At 36.2% G+C, this 17,857-nt stretch overlaps 2 protein-coding genes across 3 annotated transcripts; both read left to right on the top strand.

Annotated features, from left to right (window-relative positions):
- The first annotated feature begins 6,697 nt into the window (after positions 1–6,697).
- Positions 6,698–9,485, top strand: LOC130738195 (extensin-2-like). The gene is made up of 2 exons (XM_057590128.1): positions 6,698–8,100; positions 9,171–9,485. The coding sequence occupies exon 1, from the start codon at positions 6,737–6,739 to the stop codon at positions 8,072–8,074; it is 1,338 nt and encodes a 445-aa protein (XP_057446111.1). The 5' UTR covers positions 6,698–6,736; the 3' UTR covers positions 8,075–8,100; positions 9,171–9,485.
- Positions 9,486–10,847: 1,362 nt separating this feature from the next.
- On the top strand, positions 10,848–12,891 carry LOC130738196 (proline-rich receptor-like protein kinase PERK7). 2 transcript variants are annotated; one of them, XM_057590131.1, is made up of 5 exons: positions 10,848–10,975; positions 11,251–11,406; positions 11,515–11,585; positions 11,674–11,748; positions 11,855–12,891. In XM_057590131.1, the coding sequence occupies exons 2-5, from the start codon at positions 11,337–11,339 to the stop codon at positions 11,867–11,869; spliced, it is 231 nt and encodes a 76-aa protein (XP_057446114.1). In that variant the 5' UTR covers positions 10,848–10,975; positions 11,251–11,336; the 3' UTR covers positions 11,870–12,891. The 2 variants fall into 2 exon arrangements, with proteins under 2 accessions (XP_057446114.1, XP_057446112.1); XM_057590129.1 differs by lacking the exon at positions 10,848–10,975 and having other exon boundaries at positions 11,047–11,585.
- Positions 12,892–17,857: the final 4,966 nt, after the last annotated feature.

Raw genomic sequence — 17,857 nt, 5'->3', positions numbered from 1 at the left:
AACTGGAAGAAGCTTGTGAAAATGGCAAGAAGCTGGAAAGGACTGTGAAGGATCTTGAAACTGAAAAACAGAATCTTCTAGACATCAATAGCAATCTTCACGAGGAAGTCACTGTGCTGAAATAAAAATAGAAGGTATGATAAAATTTGTACGTATGCTGAACAATGGAACTAATGTTTTTTATTTGATATTGGATACATGAAAGAGGACTAAGGATATGAAAGGATTGGGATATGCTGATGAATCTACACCAGAAGAAAGCAAAAAGGTCATTCACAAGTTTATTCCTACAGAAAGAAAAACTGAGTTCAGGATGTCAAACCAGATGTTGCAACATGATGTCAAACATATGTAATTGTGGTAAAGAACTCAAGCTGGAGATGTCATCATTGTGGTAGACATGGACATATAAGACCATATTGCTACAAGTTATATGGAATTCCTAAGTCTCAAAAGCAAACTCAGAGGAACAATCATGCTAGTCCAAAAAGGAAAGAGTGGAAACCCAAGAGCAATGTAACAACACTTGTTGCTTACACCTCTCTAAGAGTATCTTCTAAAGAGGATTGGTATTTTGACAGTAGATGTTCCAGACACAAGACAAGAGTGAAGATTTATCTTGACAATGCCAAGCCACACTCCAGTAGTTATGTTACTTTTGGTGATGGTGCTAAAGGAAAAATCAAAGGATATGGAAAATTTATCAGTAGTGGATAACCTACTCTGAGTGATGTGTTGTTGGTGGAAGGTCTAACTGCAAATCTGATCAGTATAAGTCAATTGTGTGACTTGGACCTCAATGTCTTTTTCAGTAAATCTGGATGTAAAGTGATTGATGAAAATGATGAAGTGATCATGACATAAGTAAGATCAAAAGACAATTGCTACATGTGGACTCCACAAAACAAGGTTATGTCCTCAATGTGTATTGTATCTAAGGAAGAAGAGGTAAAACTGTGGCATCAAAAACTAGGGCATCTCAATCCTACAAGCATGAAGAAGATTATCTCCAAGGAAGCTATCAGAGTTCTCCATAAAATGAAGATTGAAGAAGGAAAAGTGGGTGGAGAGTGCCAGATTGGAAAGCAAACTAAGACATCTCATAAGAAATTGCAGCATGTGGCTAGAACTAGAACACTGGAATTGTAGAAAGAAAGCATTGGAGGATAAATGTATGTTTTTATATGTGTTGATGATTTTTCAAGATTCACTTGGGTGAGTTTTATTGCAGAAAAATCAGATACCGTTGAAGTCTCCAGAGAACTTAGTCAATAACTTCAAAGAGAGAAAGGATATGGAATTGTGAGAATTCGATGTGATCATGGGAAGGAATTTGAAAACAGAAAATTTTCAGAATACTGCATCAATGAAGGTATCAAGCATGAGTTCTCAACACCAATTACCCCTCAACAGAATGGCGTGGTTGAAAGGAAGAACAGAACCTTGCAAGAATCTGCAAGAGTTATGCTGCATACAAAGAAGATTCCATATCATTATGGGCTGAAGCTATAAACATTGATTGCTACATACACAATCGTGTGACTATTCGTTCAGATACTGATTCTACACAATATGAGCTGTGGAAAGGGAAGAAGCCAATTGTCTAATACTTTCATGTTTTTGGAAGAAAGTGTTACATTCTGACAGTTGGATACCAAGAGTGATGAGGAAATATTCCTCTCCATCAATAGTAAAGCTTACAGAGTGTTCTATTCTCGCACTACAACCTTGATGGAATCAATAAATGTTGTTATTGATGATAATTTGAGTGATATGAAGGAATCTATTGAATTGAAGATTACAGTATACATCAGGTAGTTGATGTAAGACCACATGTCTCAGACATCTGGTCCAACACTGAATCTGAAGATGAGAGTGAGAGTATGTCACCAAGGGATAAAGTTCCATCAATCAAAATCCAGAAGATTCATCCCAAAGAAAACATCATATGAAATTTGAATGAAGGTGTCACTACCAGATCTAGAGAGATCATCTCTAATGCCTGTTTCATTTCCAAAATTGAACCAAAGAACATCAAGGAAGCTTTAACAGATGAGTATTGGATCAATGCCATGCAGGAAGAACTGGCTCATTTCAAAAGAAATGAAGTGTGGGATTTAGTTCCAAGGCCAGATGGAGTAAATGTAATAGGTACCAAGTCGATCTTCAGGAATAAGACATATGAGAATGGTATTGTAACCAGGAACAAGGTCATATTAGTTGCTCAAGGGTACACTCATATTGAAGGAATTGACTTTGATGAGACCTTTTCCAACATGATGTCTTTTGTTTCTTTTTACTATTGTCATTTCCTTTCCTGTACTATCAATTAAATTTGGCCATGTTATTTCAAAATCACTTATATATAAGATTATAATTGTCTTATTCATGCTTGTATGAGAACAATTTGAATCGCAAGATCGAGAAAGAGATATTAAATAGAGACAAAAGATCTTCATCCATATACCTTAGATGATTAATGCTCAAAAGTGCAAAAGGAGTTGCTCACTCTAGAAATAGTACTTGTGCTTGCTTGTGAGTTAGGGTGCAGGAGTTCCTTTGACTGTAAGGATGCCGTGGATATTATGAGTTCTGATAATGATATTAATAATCACTTGTTGAGGAATGTCATTCTTATTATATACGTGCTACTCACGAGGAATTGGAATGCTAGTGCCAAGCATATTCGTGAACATAATATTGTTGAGGATGTTGTGACTTACCAGGCTTCACGAGATGGATCTCCTATGCATTTTTCTAAGTTTTCTTATTCATCTGTTAGTTCTTTTTTGTGCCAAGAATTACTTAGATTGTCTTGAGTATTTTATTTCAAGTAGAAAAAAGGGTTTTAAACTCTAAGATCATTACTATATAAGAAGCCTTAATCGACATTTATTATATAAATTAGAGTAATTTTCTTGGAGATTGACGCTATTGTGCTCTCAATATTCTCAATGAAACTTCTTGAATATTCTCTCTCTTCCTCATTGGAGAGTGAGTTGAACACACTACCTGTGTGAATGAGATTCTCATAATTCAAAATAATGATTTTTTTTTTCTAATTATGGTTATTGTTTTTTATATTAATTAACATTATTTTTTATAATTTAACTTTAAATTTAATTAAGATCAAAATTTATTATTTAAATTGAATAATTACAATAAATTAACTCAAAATTTAATTTAATTAAATTTTTAAATTAATTATGTAGCATTATATTATTTTTTTTATCTTTTTTCTAATAAAATATTTGGGTGCATTCGGCTTCGACCACCCCCACGGTCAAGACACGCCTTTGGTACCATAGGTCGATTACATAGGTACTTATAGATTGTCCACCAATACAACCCTCACAGCGGCAACGAGAATGAAACACACAATCTTCTGAAGAAAAGTGGTTCGTCCTTGTCAACTGAGCAAATATGTACTGGAACTACTTTTAATCATTTGATATTTTTTTCATTTTATGATTCTTACTTATATATTGACTTAATTGGAGTTTTAGCCCCTGATCTAATATGATATGCAAAAGGTCGGATCCTCGATGTTTTAACGAGCGCATTTCGTCCCAAATCTTTATACCGTTAGCAAATTTGGTCCCTTTGTTAAAGTTCCGTCAAAAAACTAACAGAAGTAGGTGATGTGAATCTCATTAAATGAGTTGGCACCCAACAAAGCATCCTCATAATAATTATAATAAAATTAATATTTTCATAAATAATAAAACAGAAACTCATAAAAAATTAGAATCTCCAATCCCTTCTTCTTCCAATCTCCACTCCCGCTATAACTCCCACCAGTGCCACATCACCCTAACTTCCAAATCCTTAGCAGTGAGTTCTTCATCACCAATCTAGGCATATTGACTCTGAGTCTTGTACACCTCAAACATCTTTCGAAATTCTACTTCCTCTTACAAGCCAAATCCCCAACAACAACGAGAAGAATCATAAAAAGCAGAGCTTACCCCCACCAAGCTTACCCCAACCAACTAGAAAACCCCAACCAACTAGAAACCCCAACGTAACTTACCCCAATGAACCCTGAAACCTTGTAATACCCGAAACTGCGCAGAAGTTACATAGGATGCAGAAGCATTGAAAAATATTTTTTATTTATATATTTTGTTAACTAATTATCTATGTGGAGGCATGAGATGACATGCCACATCATTTAATGTGGCCATATCACCTACTTTTGTTAGTTTTTTATAGAACTTTAACGAAGGGATCAAAATTGCTCGTGCCAGAAAAAGTTGGGACCAAAAACGCCCGTTTTAAACATTGAGGATCAGTTTTGCACAATCGTATTAAATTAGGTTTCAAAAGTGAATTTAAACCTTATATTTTCTATGATCCATAAGAGATTCATGAATATTAATTTTTTAATTCTTATCAGCTCATCTCAATATATAAAACACTAAATCAAATTCATAATAATTATCATTTAAAAAATTATCCATTTAAGAAATGTGTTTTCATATCTAAATATTAAATCTATTTATTGTATTTTAAATGTCTATTATAAATGTGTTTAAAATAATTATTATACAAAAGATATTTGTCAGATCCAATTATACGCGGGATAAAATATAGTTAACCATTATTTTAGACAGGGGAATTAGTCTTACAGTCACATTTGTGTATATTCTGAATATAGAAAAGTTAAGAAAATAAACAAAAGGAGCAATATTGAGTTATAGACCTCTTCTAGTTTTTATCTTTTCTATGATTCCTCCGGCAGCGGAAAAAATTATGCAATATCCCAAATATAATAAAAAGTACACGCACTAAATTGACTCGTAGAGAAAGGGGAAAAATTGTAAAAAATAAGACATCGCACTTGATTTTAAGTGAAAATGAATGATAGCAAGTAGTAAGAGTTAGTAGACATATGAGTTGGGTGAAGGAGGTTCAGGATCAATCTCTAAGTGTAATTTATCTTTTCGATGTACCACAAAAATGAAAATTACCACTTTGTTTGTTTGAGGGGAGATAGAAGAGAGAGATGCAAGAGAGAGATAGAGGAGAGGGGTGGAGCACATTTGCTTAGAGTGAATAAATACTGTAGACAAGAGAGATAGAGGGTATATGTTTTTCCCTCTTTTCCTGGTCTTCGCAGAGATTGGGTACCAGCACGTTCTTTTTTTTTTTCTTGTTCTCTGCACTTAGTAGCGGCTTAGAACTGCCACTCCACTATTTGCTTCGACCCACTAAAGTACACTTTTCAGTTACAAAAATGTTTTTTTTATTCAAAAGTTATTTTTTTTTCTCTTTCACCTCATTATTTCTCATCTCTCTCTTCTTTATCTCTACCATATCAAACAACCATAAATCTACTCTATTTTTCACCTATTTCTCACTACTCAACTTCTCTCTCCTCTACTCTCTCTTCTCTATCAAACGGAGCAAACAGGTGGAGAGGAGAAAGATAAAAAAAAAAGATAGAGAAAATATGAAATGTGATGTAATAGATTATTGGAAGAAGTAAAAACGTAATTAACTGCTATAAATGAAGTTAAATTTTTTAAGAGTGTGAATGAAATTTAGTATGTTCCATATTAAATGCAAATATGACTAAAACGTATGTGATTATAAATAAATGGGTCATCCTCACCTCTAAATTGGTTTTAGGAGAAGAGTATATTCATCCCTAATTTTTGTGATAAGAGAGAAAAGGAAAAAAACAAAGTAGATATATAAGTATTTTGTATAAGCATTAAGAAAAATGTGATAGTTCTTTTTACTATTTTTAATGTTATAAATTTGATATTTTGAAAAAATGTGTATGATAAACTGTGTTAGTCATTTTCAATTTATTTTCACAGTTTAACCAAACATATTCATAGATGAAATAGAAGAAAAAAATCAGTGTGAATGGAATAAAATTTATTTAAATTTTTATAAGCCATTCCATACTTTCATTAAATTAGAGAGAGAAAAAAAGTTAAGAGATGCATGAAAATCATTGTGGCAGCCCTGGGCCGGTACTTGAAGGGGGACACGTCTAGGATAGGGCAACATGTAGTGTCAAACTTTGCTATGGAATTATAGATGAAGAGGAGAAAGGACAACGTAACTAGATTAAATACCCTATTATTAAATTGACCAAGACTATGCATTTATAATTTAATTATTTAAGTGGTTGGAGCTTCTTATTTTTTATTTGCAACATATTTTATACCTAATAGTTATGAGACTAATCTATAAAGTTCTGAGATCATGTTTATTGGATAGGCCGAATCCAAAAAATACTTCTCTAAATTAACACTCTGTTCATCAGGAATCGAATCTACGACTAAAAACTCGTAACTATCTATAATTGTGCTACATGAAATTGTTAAGAGGCTTTCTTCTTGTAAAGAAAATAAGGGCAGGGTCAACAGCTACAGCTAATTAGCTGGTTACTTTATTTATTTATTTTGGGCTACAAAGGAAAATGCTGGTTACTTTATTCGTTTTTTATATTTCAGGTAAAGTTTGCTGTCTCTATCTAATCCAAATCCGCGTTCTGAAACCCACTTGGATCGAATTGGTCCAACAAAGCTCAATGATTTATTCCAAGGAGGCCCAATGCTCTAATTATTTCAGATTTTTCATGAAGTGAAACGTAATTATATGGAGTCAAAATTCACCAACCAATGTCAAAAGTTTGTGTTAAATTGGTAAAGAAAAAACTATATAAAGGGTGACACTCTATTCCTGATAGCAGTACCAAAACCCACTTCAGGGGAAAATGGGGTCTCTCATGGCCTCTATTACTCTAACTCTTGCATTAGCAATAGTCTCTCTAAGCTTGCCAAACCAGGTTTCAGCAAACAGCTACATTTATTCATCTCCACCACCACCAAAGAAGCCTTACTATTATCACTCTCCGCCACCACCAGTGCACTCACCTCCTCCTCCATATCATTACTCTTCACCACCACCTCCACCAAAGAAGCCATACAAGTACCCTTCTCCTCCACCACCAGTTTACAAGTATAAGTCTCCACCCCCACCAGTTTATAAGTATAAGTCCCCACCACCACCACCTAAGAAGCCATACAAATACCCATCTCCTCCACCACCAGTTTACAAATACAAGTCTCCACCACCACCAGTTTACAAGTATAAGTCTCCTCCTCCTCCACCAAAGAAGCCATACAAATACCCTTCACCTCCACCACCAGTTTATAAATACAAGTCTCCTCCACCACCACCAAAGAAGCCATACAAGTATGCTTCACCTCCACCTCCAGTTTATAAGTACAAATCTCCACCACCACCAGTCTACAAGTACAAGTCTCCTCCACCTCCAGCAAAGAAACCATACAAGTACCATTCCCCTCCACCACCAGTTTATAAGTACAAGTCTCCACCACCACCAGCTTACTATTACAAATCTCCTCCACCTCCACCAAAGAAGCCATACAAGTACTCATCTCCTCCACCACCCCCATACAAGTACTCATCTCCTCCTCCTCCACCATACAAGTATTCATCCCCTCCACCACCCCCTTACAAGTACTCATCCCCTCCACCACCGCCATATAAGTACTCATCTCCTCCTCCTCCACCTTACAAGTACTCATCTCCCCCACCACCTCCGTACAAGTACTCATCTCCTCCTCCTCCACCCTACAAGTACTCATCTCCTCCACCACCCCCGTACAAGTACTCATCCCCTCCTCCTCCACCTTACAAGTACTCATCTCCTCCACCACCCCCGTACAAGTACTCATCCCCTCCTCCTCCACCATACAAGTACTCATCTCCTCCACCACCCCCGTACAAGTACTCATCCCCTCCTCCTCCACCATACAAGTACTCATCTCCTCCACCACCGGTCTACAAGTATAAGTCCCCTCCTCCTCCACCTCCTTACCATTACTCTTCACCCCCACCACCACCAAAGAAGCCCTACAAATACTCATCTCCTCCACCCCCAGTTTACAAATACAAGTCTCCTCCTCCTCCTGTCCATTCACCACCTCCACCACATTATGTATATTCATCACCTCCTCCTCCCGTCCATTCCCCACCTCCACCACATTACATCTATGCTTCACCTCCTCCCCCTTACCACTACTAGATAGTGGTTTAGCATAGCATCTCATGGTAAGCTTCTTCGTGCAACCTATATTATCATGTGTGACATTTTACAAATTAAGTTTCATTCGAATAATATATCTACAAAGTTACAATATCTGTCCAGGGTCGGCCCTGGGCCCGTGCAAGCAGGCCCACAACCCAGGGCCTCCAAAAAAGAAGGGGTCACAAAAAAAATTCGAATACTTTTTACAGCGTTTTTACTTAAAAAAGCGCTGTAAATAGTCAATCTTTTACAGCGCTTCATACCGCTGTATACTATTTAACAGCGGCGAGAGGTTCGAAGCGCTGTAAAAAGCCCTTTTTTTGGCTTAGTGATTCTATTAAACTTTCTCCAAAAAAAATTTAGTGGTCCATTTTTATTATTAACCCAGGGCCTCCAAAATGTCGGGACCGGCCCTGTATCTGTCTATTCAGCAGTTCCATGGTTAACCATATTAAAAACCAATTTTCCCATGTAAACCATATTTTATGATTAAAATTTAATACATATTATTTATAATATAGTTGTTACGTGTTAAAATTAATACGCAAAGAAAATTAAACTCCTAACTTTTTTAAACCAAAAGATATTATATTATTAACAACAAACCTCGAGACTATCATTTTCAAATTGATGTAATTTTCTATTCAATTTACCCAATCCATGGCCAAATATGAATCTCTCTCAATAATCACATTGGTGATATTATGAACTGCATGTTTTTTTTTTTCATGGTAGAGAAAGCCGTCTCTATTTCTCTAGTATAAATAAATAAATAAAACATAATTTCAACAAAATTATTTTAGTTTAAATGCTTGGTTGCATTACCCATTTCAAGAGTTGTGATAATCTTACATATATATATATATATATATATATATATATATATATATATATATATTATATTTGTTTTATACATATTTCTCAACTCCTATCATATCATATATTATATTCATTATTTCTCTTTTTAAATTAATTATTATTAACACTACTTGAGTTTCACTTTTCTCCCTAATAATCTAAAGTATACATATCTCTCTGATTTATCAATATTAATGACAGGGACTGATATATCCATGTGTATGTACTTATGTAGGATTTGAAGTATATTTGCAAATAAGAACATAGTGGACAGGAGGAAGATGCACTTCGCAATGACCCAAAAGGAAAACAACGGAAGCAAAGTTTCCGCGTATTTTGTCTTTTAGAAAAGAAATTAAGAAGTGCCACTCCTTTTCTCTTTGTTTGTTTTATTCAATTATTATTGTGTATTTAGACAGTTGCAAGGCACTACTTTTGCAATACTGTCATTGAATTTTCATGAATGTATTTTTGTTCGATACTTAATAAGTTTGAGAGGAGTTGTGAAGCCATGACTATAATAAAATAAATAATATATCTTTTTGTCTTACGCTTGAACTACAGTGGGAACTTTCTTTTTAAGCAAAACAGTATTTCTTAATAGATGAAAATCTTGAGGCCTCCTTCAAGCAGGTTAAATGTATTCTTAGCAACAGGGGTATCCAGGAATTTTTTTTGTTGCGAGGGCTGAAATTAAGGACTAAAAAAATTTCACTGGATATTGCATCAACTAATAACAAAATTTATTTGATTACAACTCTTCGTTCTTTAATAATAATAAATTTATTTATTATATATTATTGCATCAACTATGATTTTTTTAGCAATTTCTCGCTTAAATGTATACAACTACTACATTTTTAAGAAGATAATATCCAATCTTGTTGCACATTCGAGTCTTAACAACTTTAATTGCAAAAAAAGATTGTTATATAATTAATACTATTGAAATAGGAAATTCCAAGACAAGACATATCAATATAGCTGAAAGAAAAAGATCAGTAGACATTTTTCCTAAATTAAGATCTCGAGAAACATTTGAATAATATTATCTTTGCTGAAATGACAAATTTATATCATAGTTGTAAGGGCTGACAAATGATATTATTGATTCTCAATATTTCTTTCATTTCATTTAACATAAAAGCAAATTCAAAACTCACAATTTTCGAGAAGTTTCTCTTGTATCTCTTCGTTGAGAAGAATTAAATGTATTCTCATTTATATTTTCAAGAACCTTAGCAATTTTACTAATAATTTTATCAATCTTATTATTAATTTAAAATGAGAACTTCATCTAGTTTCAACAGGACATTGTAAAGTATATATTTGTGATAAGTGAGGGATGAGACTAAAATTCTACAACAACAACAAAACTTTGCAGGGACCGGAATATGATCACAAACAAAACTACATAAAAATACCTATAGTCAGTGGAAAAATTATAATTCTTGCGAGGGTCGTAACCCCTGCCGGCCCCTCCCTACATACACCCCTGTTTGATATTATCACCAGAAGGGAAAACAATCAAAAATAAAAAATGAGAACGATGTCAACGGATCGGGTGAAGATGGTGGTGGTAGTGGTGGCAATCACTACTACAGAAATGACATTTTGCCACGCCTCAATTGCCACGGTTATAGGCGGAACCGTGGCAAAAGCTCAATTGTCACGGTTATAAACGGAACCGTGGTAATAGGGGACAATATTTTATTATTTTTTTAAGGGACCGTGACAATAGATACCCCTAAACCTTCTCCCCTCTATCCCACTCTCCACACTCCAACCCTTCAAAACGACGGCGGCAGACCCAAGCTCTCTCTTCTCGAGGTCGACCTCGCAGCCTCTCTTCTGTTCACGACGACGGTACCATGGTCTCGCTTATCCTCTTCGTGAGGTCAAGCTCGTTACTCTTCCTCTATCATCTACAGGTCTCTGTCGCGTCTTCCTCCTTCGTTCTTTTGTTCTCCATCGCGTCGTTCTCTGTGGTTGTTCTTCGTCGCGCCATCGCCCATCATCGTCATGCTAGAGTCGTTTTAGGTATGCATTTCTGTCTCTCACACTCTCTCCCTCCCTCTATCTCTCACACGGCTATTTTATTTGCTAGCTAGGGTTTCAAGGGACCAAGGTTAGAGAAGGAGTGAAGGAAATTTTGTAATCTTTTTTGAATATGATGATATGAGTAGTTGAAATTGATTGTATAGGTTCCAATGTCATAGATATACTTGGGAATTTCTTTGAATCAATTCAGTCGAAAAGTGTTTGATTTTTGAAACTACTAATCAATTTCTTGTAATTTTCTTTTTTATGAGCAGTGGCTGCTCTCCAGGACCTATACAGAACCTTGAACTACCCACCAGAGCTTCAAGGATGGAATGGTAGTGATCCTTGTGTATAACTGATGGACTGGGACACCAGGCTCAAAATTGCGATTGGATCAGCCAAAGGACTTGCTTATTTACATGAGGATTGTAAGTGATATGCATGCTTATCTTCTCTTAAATAATCAATTTGTGTAGACTTTTTTTTTGTTAAAAGGATGAAATCATTGTTATTAACTTATGGGAAACATCAATCAGGTCACCCTCGCATCATTCACCGAGACATAAAGGGTGCAAACATTCTAATTGAAAACAACTTTGATGCCAAAGTATGTATATCAAATTTCATGAGCTAGAGATATTTTAAGAATTGTGGCTCTTGATTCCTATTGGTAATCATTGGTTTTATCTATTCAGGTGGCAGATTTTGGATTGGCAAAGTTTAATCAAGACACTAACACATGTTTCTACTTGTGTGATGGGAACATTTGGGTAAAATACTAATAAACCAAACAATTCACAAAGTTTTATATCATTATATGTGTATGTTTCTGTCTGCTAATACCAAATTGGTCTAATCACTTGGTTTCTTATTCAGGTATTTGGCTCCTGAGTATGCATCAAGTGGCAAATTAACTGTGAAATCTGATGTTTTCTCATTTGGTATCATGCTATTGGAGCTCATTACAGGACGACGGCCGGTAGACAACACTGGTGATTATGAAGAGGATAGTTTGGTTGATTGGGTAAATTACTTCAAAGTTCTGAGCTCATTTGCCATTCTTGTGTGGAGTCCTTTAGCATGCTCTATAGTGTAGAGTAGACAAATTAAATTTTATCTATATTGGGTTTCATCCAACTAAATTTAATGTGAAATCTCGAGTCATCAACCAAATTTTGTTTGAAGGAGCAGCCAAATAAGTGGGGCTTTATGAGTTTCCTAGTTTACTTTGTAACTTCGTCCTCATGCCAAATTATATTGTTTCTAATTCATCAAACTTGCATTTCCTTTGGGGAAGAACTGTGACTTGTTCAGAAATATTTTGACTTTATCTTTGCTGGTGAAGCACGTTGTGTGTAACCTCTTGTTCTCATTTTCTTATAAACTTCCGTTCAGAATCACATTGACTAATATTTTCTAGTTAGGTGTGCTCTTGTGTTTGTTTTCATTTTCATTGGACTTTTGTTCTGAAGCACATTGTCTCTATCTTTACTAGTAAAGAACATTTCATGTTTGTAACCTCTTTCTGATTTTCATTAGACTTGTGCTACCTTTGGGTAAGAACTCTCCACTTGTTCAGAAGCATTACTAGTAAGTCATGTCTTCGTTATCCCATTGCTCATGTTTTCATTAGACTTCTGTTTCCATATAGAGCAGATCTCTTGCTTGTTCACACTATAGATACTTACATTTAGAACTAGCACCCCAACTCTTGCTTGAGCATTTCATTTTCCTCACAGGATACTGAGTGCTCATGTTCCATTTCCTATAGAATGGTCTCAAGTCCTGTACTAAAACAGCTCTTGTTTTCATGTTTCATAACTTGAGAATAACATGCTTTCAGTCATCCAATCTTAGTCTATTTTATTGTAAATTTGCCAACATTTGGGTTTTCAAATATGAAAGTTTAAATATTTGTGGTCTGATTTTATTTTAAGAATTTCTATTTGAAATTATTTGAGCTGCAATTGTGCACTTTGATCATAAATCAGCAAGCTGAAGCTCTTAAGCAACTGGGTCAGAACTTCAATGGTAGTTCTATCAGTTCTTCCCACAGTCCTGGTAATGATTCATTCAAGAACATATTTTTTGTTTTTCGTTTTTTTTTTCACTTTGATATGGCTTTGGCTTTTTAGTTGTTGGGGAAGCTTTGAGTTTTAGCATGTCATAGTAAATTTTGCATTTATTTATAATATGTTTCTTTTGCCTATTCGGATGAAGGAAGGTCCAAAATGGAGAAAGGCAAGGGACAGATGAAAGTCATGAAACAGACATAGCACAGAATGTTGTCTCTCACAGAGGACAGAGATTGTTAAAAAGTGTGGTTGCTGTTGCAGGGTTCTAATTTGGATTCTGCAATGATGTAAAAGATGATAGCATGGTAAACTTCTACACCAAGGTGATCATATTCATATTACATCTCAAAAAGTGTTCAAAATTGAAGTACTTAAAATGATTATCACGTTCAGTTAGATCTAAGCAGGGTACATTCACATCCTAGTAGAGCTAGCGCTCCTTGCTAGAGTTTTACTTTTATTTATACACAGGACTCAAACATAAGACATTAAGAAGATGGAAAAGAAACTGCCTGAAAAAAAAACTGTGAAGGTGGGTAAGAAAAGGTCTATGGGGATGGCTATGAGCCTATGATAGTGGCTATGCTCATGGGTTTGACCATGGTGTTGGCTACGGCAGCAGGAAGGATGTATATAGGAACTATGATGACAACAACATCAGTAAATACTCTTAACCATGGCCATGGCTCTGAGCTTGGTCATGACTGCATTGACAGTGGATATGGCTACTATGAAAATTATGGCAGTGAATATGCTTTTGGAGGTTATCATGGTGCTTTGGAGTGTGTTAGAGGAAGTAATATAGTTAGTCTTCACAGTTATGTAATTGGTTAGGAAAGCTATTACATGTTAGTCTGCTAGTTGATCAGTTTGGTTTAATTTTGTTATTATGCTCCAACTAATTCTGTTTTGAGAGATTAACTTGTACAAGGTTTATAATATACCCTTCATTGCCACTAATTAATGAACCCCTTAATTACCTACTTTTTGTCTTTATGCAGCAAAATTCAAGGATTGAACATCACTAGGTATCTCGGAGGCTTTCTTCACAATCTACAAAACTTGAAGCATATGTAAGTAATTGTGTATATATTTCAAGTTGTTCTGTTTCACTGTAAACATATGTGACTTACTTGTTTCCACATGGATGTGATTTCTAACAACATAGTTGGTGAGATACCATATAGTTTGCCACCCAATGCCACACATATGTAAGCCTATTGTTCTGATGATTTTTTCCTTCATCAGTGAATTCTATTTGTTTATGTGACCCTGTGTCTTCAGCAGTGAGTTTTTTTGATGAATCTTCTTTATTGCAGAAACATGGCTTGCAATTATTTGAGCCAAAATATCCCTCATTCTTTACCAACCATGAAGAAACTGAGACTTCTGTGAGTCATTTTCTTATTGATTTTAGTCCACTGGTTGCTTATTTTGTCTTATGTTCTCATTTTTGTTGAGTGAGATATAGTGATTCAGTTTTACAAATGACTGTGAGGTGTGAAAACTTTCAGGGTCTTGGAGTTTACTAGTGTTTTTTTTATCCTATTCATGTATAATTTGTTTCAGTGTTTAATTTGAGCCCATGCCATTTTCCCCATTTTCCACATGATTCATGGCATCGGGGAATTGAAAGTATGTAGTGGTTTACAATTGGATCATTTCTTAGATGGAAAAAACAATCTATAGTCAGGGAATAACTTGGCCATGCCATTTCCCCCATTTTCATCATGGTTCATGGCTTTTCTACCATGTCAATCAGTTTGCTTGCTTGCTTCACCATTTTTTTCTCCTTCTTTTCCTAAATGTACATACATAACTTCCCTCCCTCTTACCTCGTGTGTTGCTTTTTTGAAGGCTTGGTCCCTTGGAAAATCAACTCAAACAGAGCAAAGTAGCAACACAAGGATATACAACTCATAGCCCTACAATAATGACAAGGCCTAAACAGGTGACATGCATTTCCCCTTTTTTCCATGTTACTTCTGGTTTACTACTTAGAGCTTTGCATTTAACTAATATACATTCCTCCCTCTCAAACGACCCGTTTCCATGATTTATTTGCTACATTTTTCTTCCTAGAACAAAAAGGGTTTGGTTATTTTTAGCTTTATCAAAGTGCATGTAAACAAAGTAGTGGCTTTGACATAGTGTTGCTCAATTGTGTTTGCACTGTTTAAATTTGGCATTGTAGTATTTTTGTTTCGGCTTCTGCTGTGCTGTTGGTGATGGACTGCTGTTTTTCTGCTACAGTGTGCATTATGGCAAGTTGTTGCAGATGCTCTACTCTCCCTCGCGTCTTTCTGGATGCAGCTAGATCCGATTCTAATTCCAACAAAACTTTGTTAATTCATGCTTTTAACTGATGTAGCTTGCTTTAATTTCTTGAGAGAGTATGTTCTCAACAATAATTAGTATTGTTTTAGACAAATTAGTAAAGTGACATGGATTTTAGTATTGTTTTGTTATTCAAGGCTGGAATATTTGAGTAATTCTGTTAGAATATGTGAATGTTGTTCTCAACATGAGATTTTATGAAATTTATTTTTCTTGAAAAAATGTACTGCAATTTATGCATAGACCAGATCAAATAAAAAAAAACATAAATCTGGCCGTGGTAATTGCACAGCCCAGGTGTACAACATATTGCCACGGTTAAAAAACCGTGGTACAAAAGCCTCATATTGTCACGGTTACGTACTTGACCGTGGCAATATGTGGACTCTATTGCCACGGTTGAGTGGGTAACCGTGGCAATATGTGGACCCTATTGCCACGGTTATCCTTTACCGACTGTGGTAATAGGCGAATCAATTGCCACGGTTCGCCCTTGAACCGTGGCAATTGAGCAATTGCCACGCAAGCTATCGCCACGGTTAAACCGTGGCTAAAGGGCGTGCGGAACCATGGCGAAAAGCCTTTTCTGTAGTAGTGAATGGTTATGCTTAGTGGTGGAGGAAGGTAGTTGTGGCGGTAGTGGTGATGGCAGCAGCGATGGCGGTGGTGGTGGCGGGGTCATGGCAGTTAATTATTGGTACTGGGTGATGTTGGTGGAGAGTATTGTGGTGGAGTTAGTGTGGTAGGGCGATGGTGGTCGACGACAGTGGTGGTGGCGGTTTAGGTGGCGACAACGGTGATAGTGGTATAGGAAGGTGATGGTGATGGTGGTGGTGGTGGTGATGGAGGCAACAACGGTGGTGACAGTGGTGGGGTTGAGGCAGAGGTGGAGGTAGCGATGGCGGAGGGTGGTAGTAGTGGTGGTGCATGAAATATTTTTATGTAGCTTATATATACATCACACTCTTATTATCCGGATTTTCCCTCATCCATATGGTGATCCAATAATCCATCATTTTAATGTATAGGAGTTTATACAATACTATGTTAGAATCAAATAATATATAAGGGCCCGTTTGGTACGCCGTATTAGACATGATAGTATAAGTTTATCCATTGTTTGGTACTCACATTGTACTGTATAGGCTTATACATCAATCCCCTCTTATACATCAAAATGATGGATTTGATGGATAAGGCATGATAAGAATTTGATGTACAACTACTTGAATATATTTAATATAATCAACCGCCACAACCACCAGCACCCTCCACCACCGCCGCCGCCACCCTCGCCGCCGCCACCATTGCCGCCGCCACCACCACTGCCACCACCGTCGCCGCCACCACCACGACCATCAAGCTCCACCACTGCCAGCATCGTTGATATCGTCATCGTTATCACCACTACTACCACCACCATCACGCGCCGCCATCACAACCGCCACTACTGCCACATCCACTGTCGTTGCCACCACCACCACCACACTCCACCACTGTCACCATCGTTGATACCGTAATCGCCACTACCACCAGTGCTGCTGCCACCACCACCGTCACCGCCACCACCCTCTACCACCATAATCGCTGCTACCGCCACTATTACCTTCACCACCACCGCCACAAACCTTCACCACCACCACTGTCACCACCACCCTCCACCAGTACTTCCACCGCCGCTACCGCCGCTGCCCCCATCCACCACCGTCATCACTTTCCAATACCACCACTACCACACCACCACTGTTGCCACCAAATTATACAGTGCATGACCAAATGTTGTATAGTATTAAAATTTTATCAGGCCTTATCCTATCAGGCCTAATACAATCAGGTCTTATACTATCAGGCCTTATATTATACATCATACCAAACGAGTCCTTAGTCGTTTATAAATATAACCTTATATGATCATGTCTAATACTATGTACCAAACGAGCTCTTAATTTCGTAAACTCTCTAAAACATATTGATTATTTTTCTATTGGCTTAGTAGTACTTTTGGTCTCTCACTTATCCCGATTTTGCAGTTTTAATCCCTCATAGAATTTATTAGCCTAAAACGTCCCTCACGTTTACTAATTGTTTCAGTTATTTTTTTCCTTCAACTTCCATATAATTTATGACGGTTTTTGATTCAAAAATCAATTAAAAAACTAGAAACCATAAAATTGTTAATTAGAAAACATTAAAATGTTCCAAAGCGTTATTTTTAATTGATTTTTAATTAAAAATCGTTAAATATTGGATGAAAATTGACAAAATACCAAAAATGCAATAGTTAGTAAACGTACTGGACGTACTAGGCTAATAAATTCCTCGAGCGACTAGAACTGTCAAATCTTGATAAGTGATGAACCAAAAATTCTATTAAGCCTTTTCTATTTTCTAAAAATTATATTTTATCTCTCCTCATTTATTGTTCTCATGGTGATATTATTTGATAAAACATTAATTAATATTCTTT

Source organism: Lotus japonicus, chromosome 2, assembly GCF_012489685.1.
Source record: "Lotus japonicus ecotype B-129 chromosome 2, LjGifu_v1.2".
Taxonomy (NCBI): domain Eukaryota; kingdom Viridiplantae; phylum Streptophyta; class Magnoliopsida; order Fabales; family Fabaceae; genus Lotus; species Lotus japonicus.
Note: the sequence above shows the minus strand (reverse complement) of the source record. Positions and strands in the feature narration are given on the sequence as shown.

Bases quoted from the DNA above. Each gene is read 5' to 3' on its own strand.
- LOC130738196 (XM_057590129.1), top strand. The intron at 11,749-11,854 runs GTAAAATACTAA...TTTCTTATTCAG, and splicing joins TGTGTGATGGGAACATTTGG to GTATTTGGCTCCTGAGTATG.
- LOC130738195 (XM_057590128.1), top strand. From the start codon at position 6,737: ATGGGGTCTCTCATGGCCTCTATTACTCTAACTCTTGCATTAGCAATA.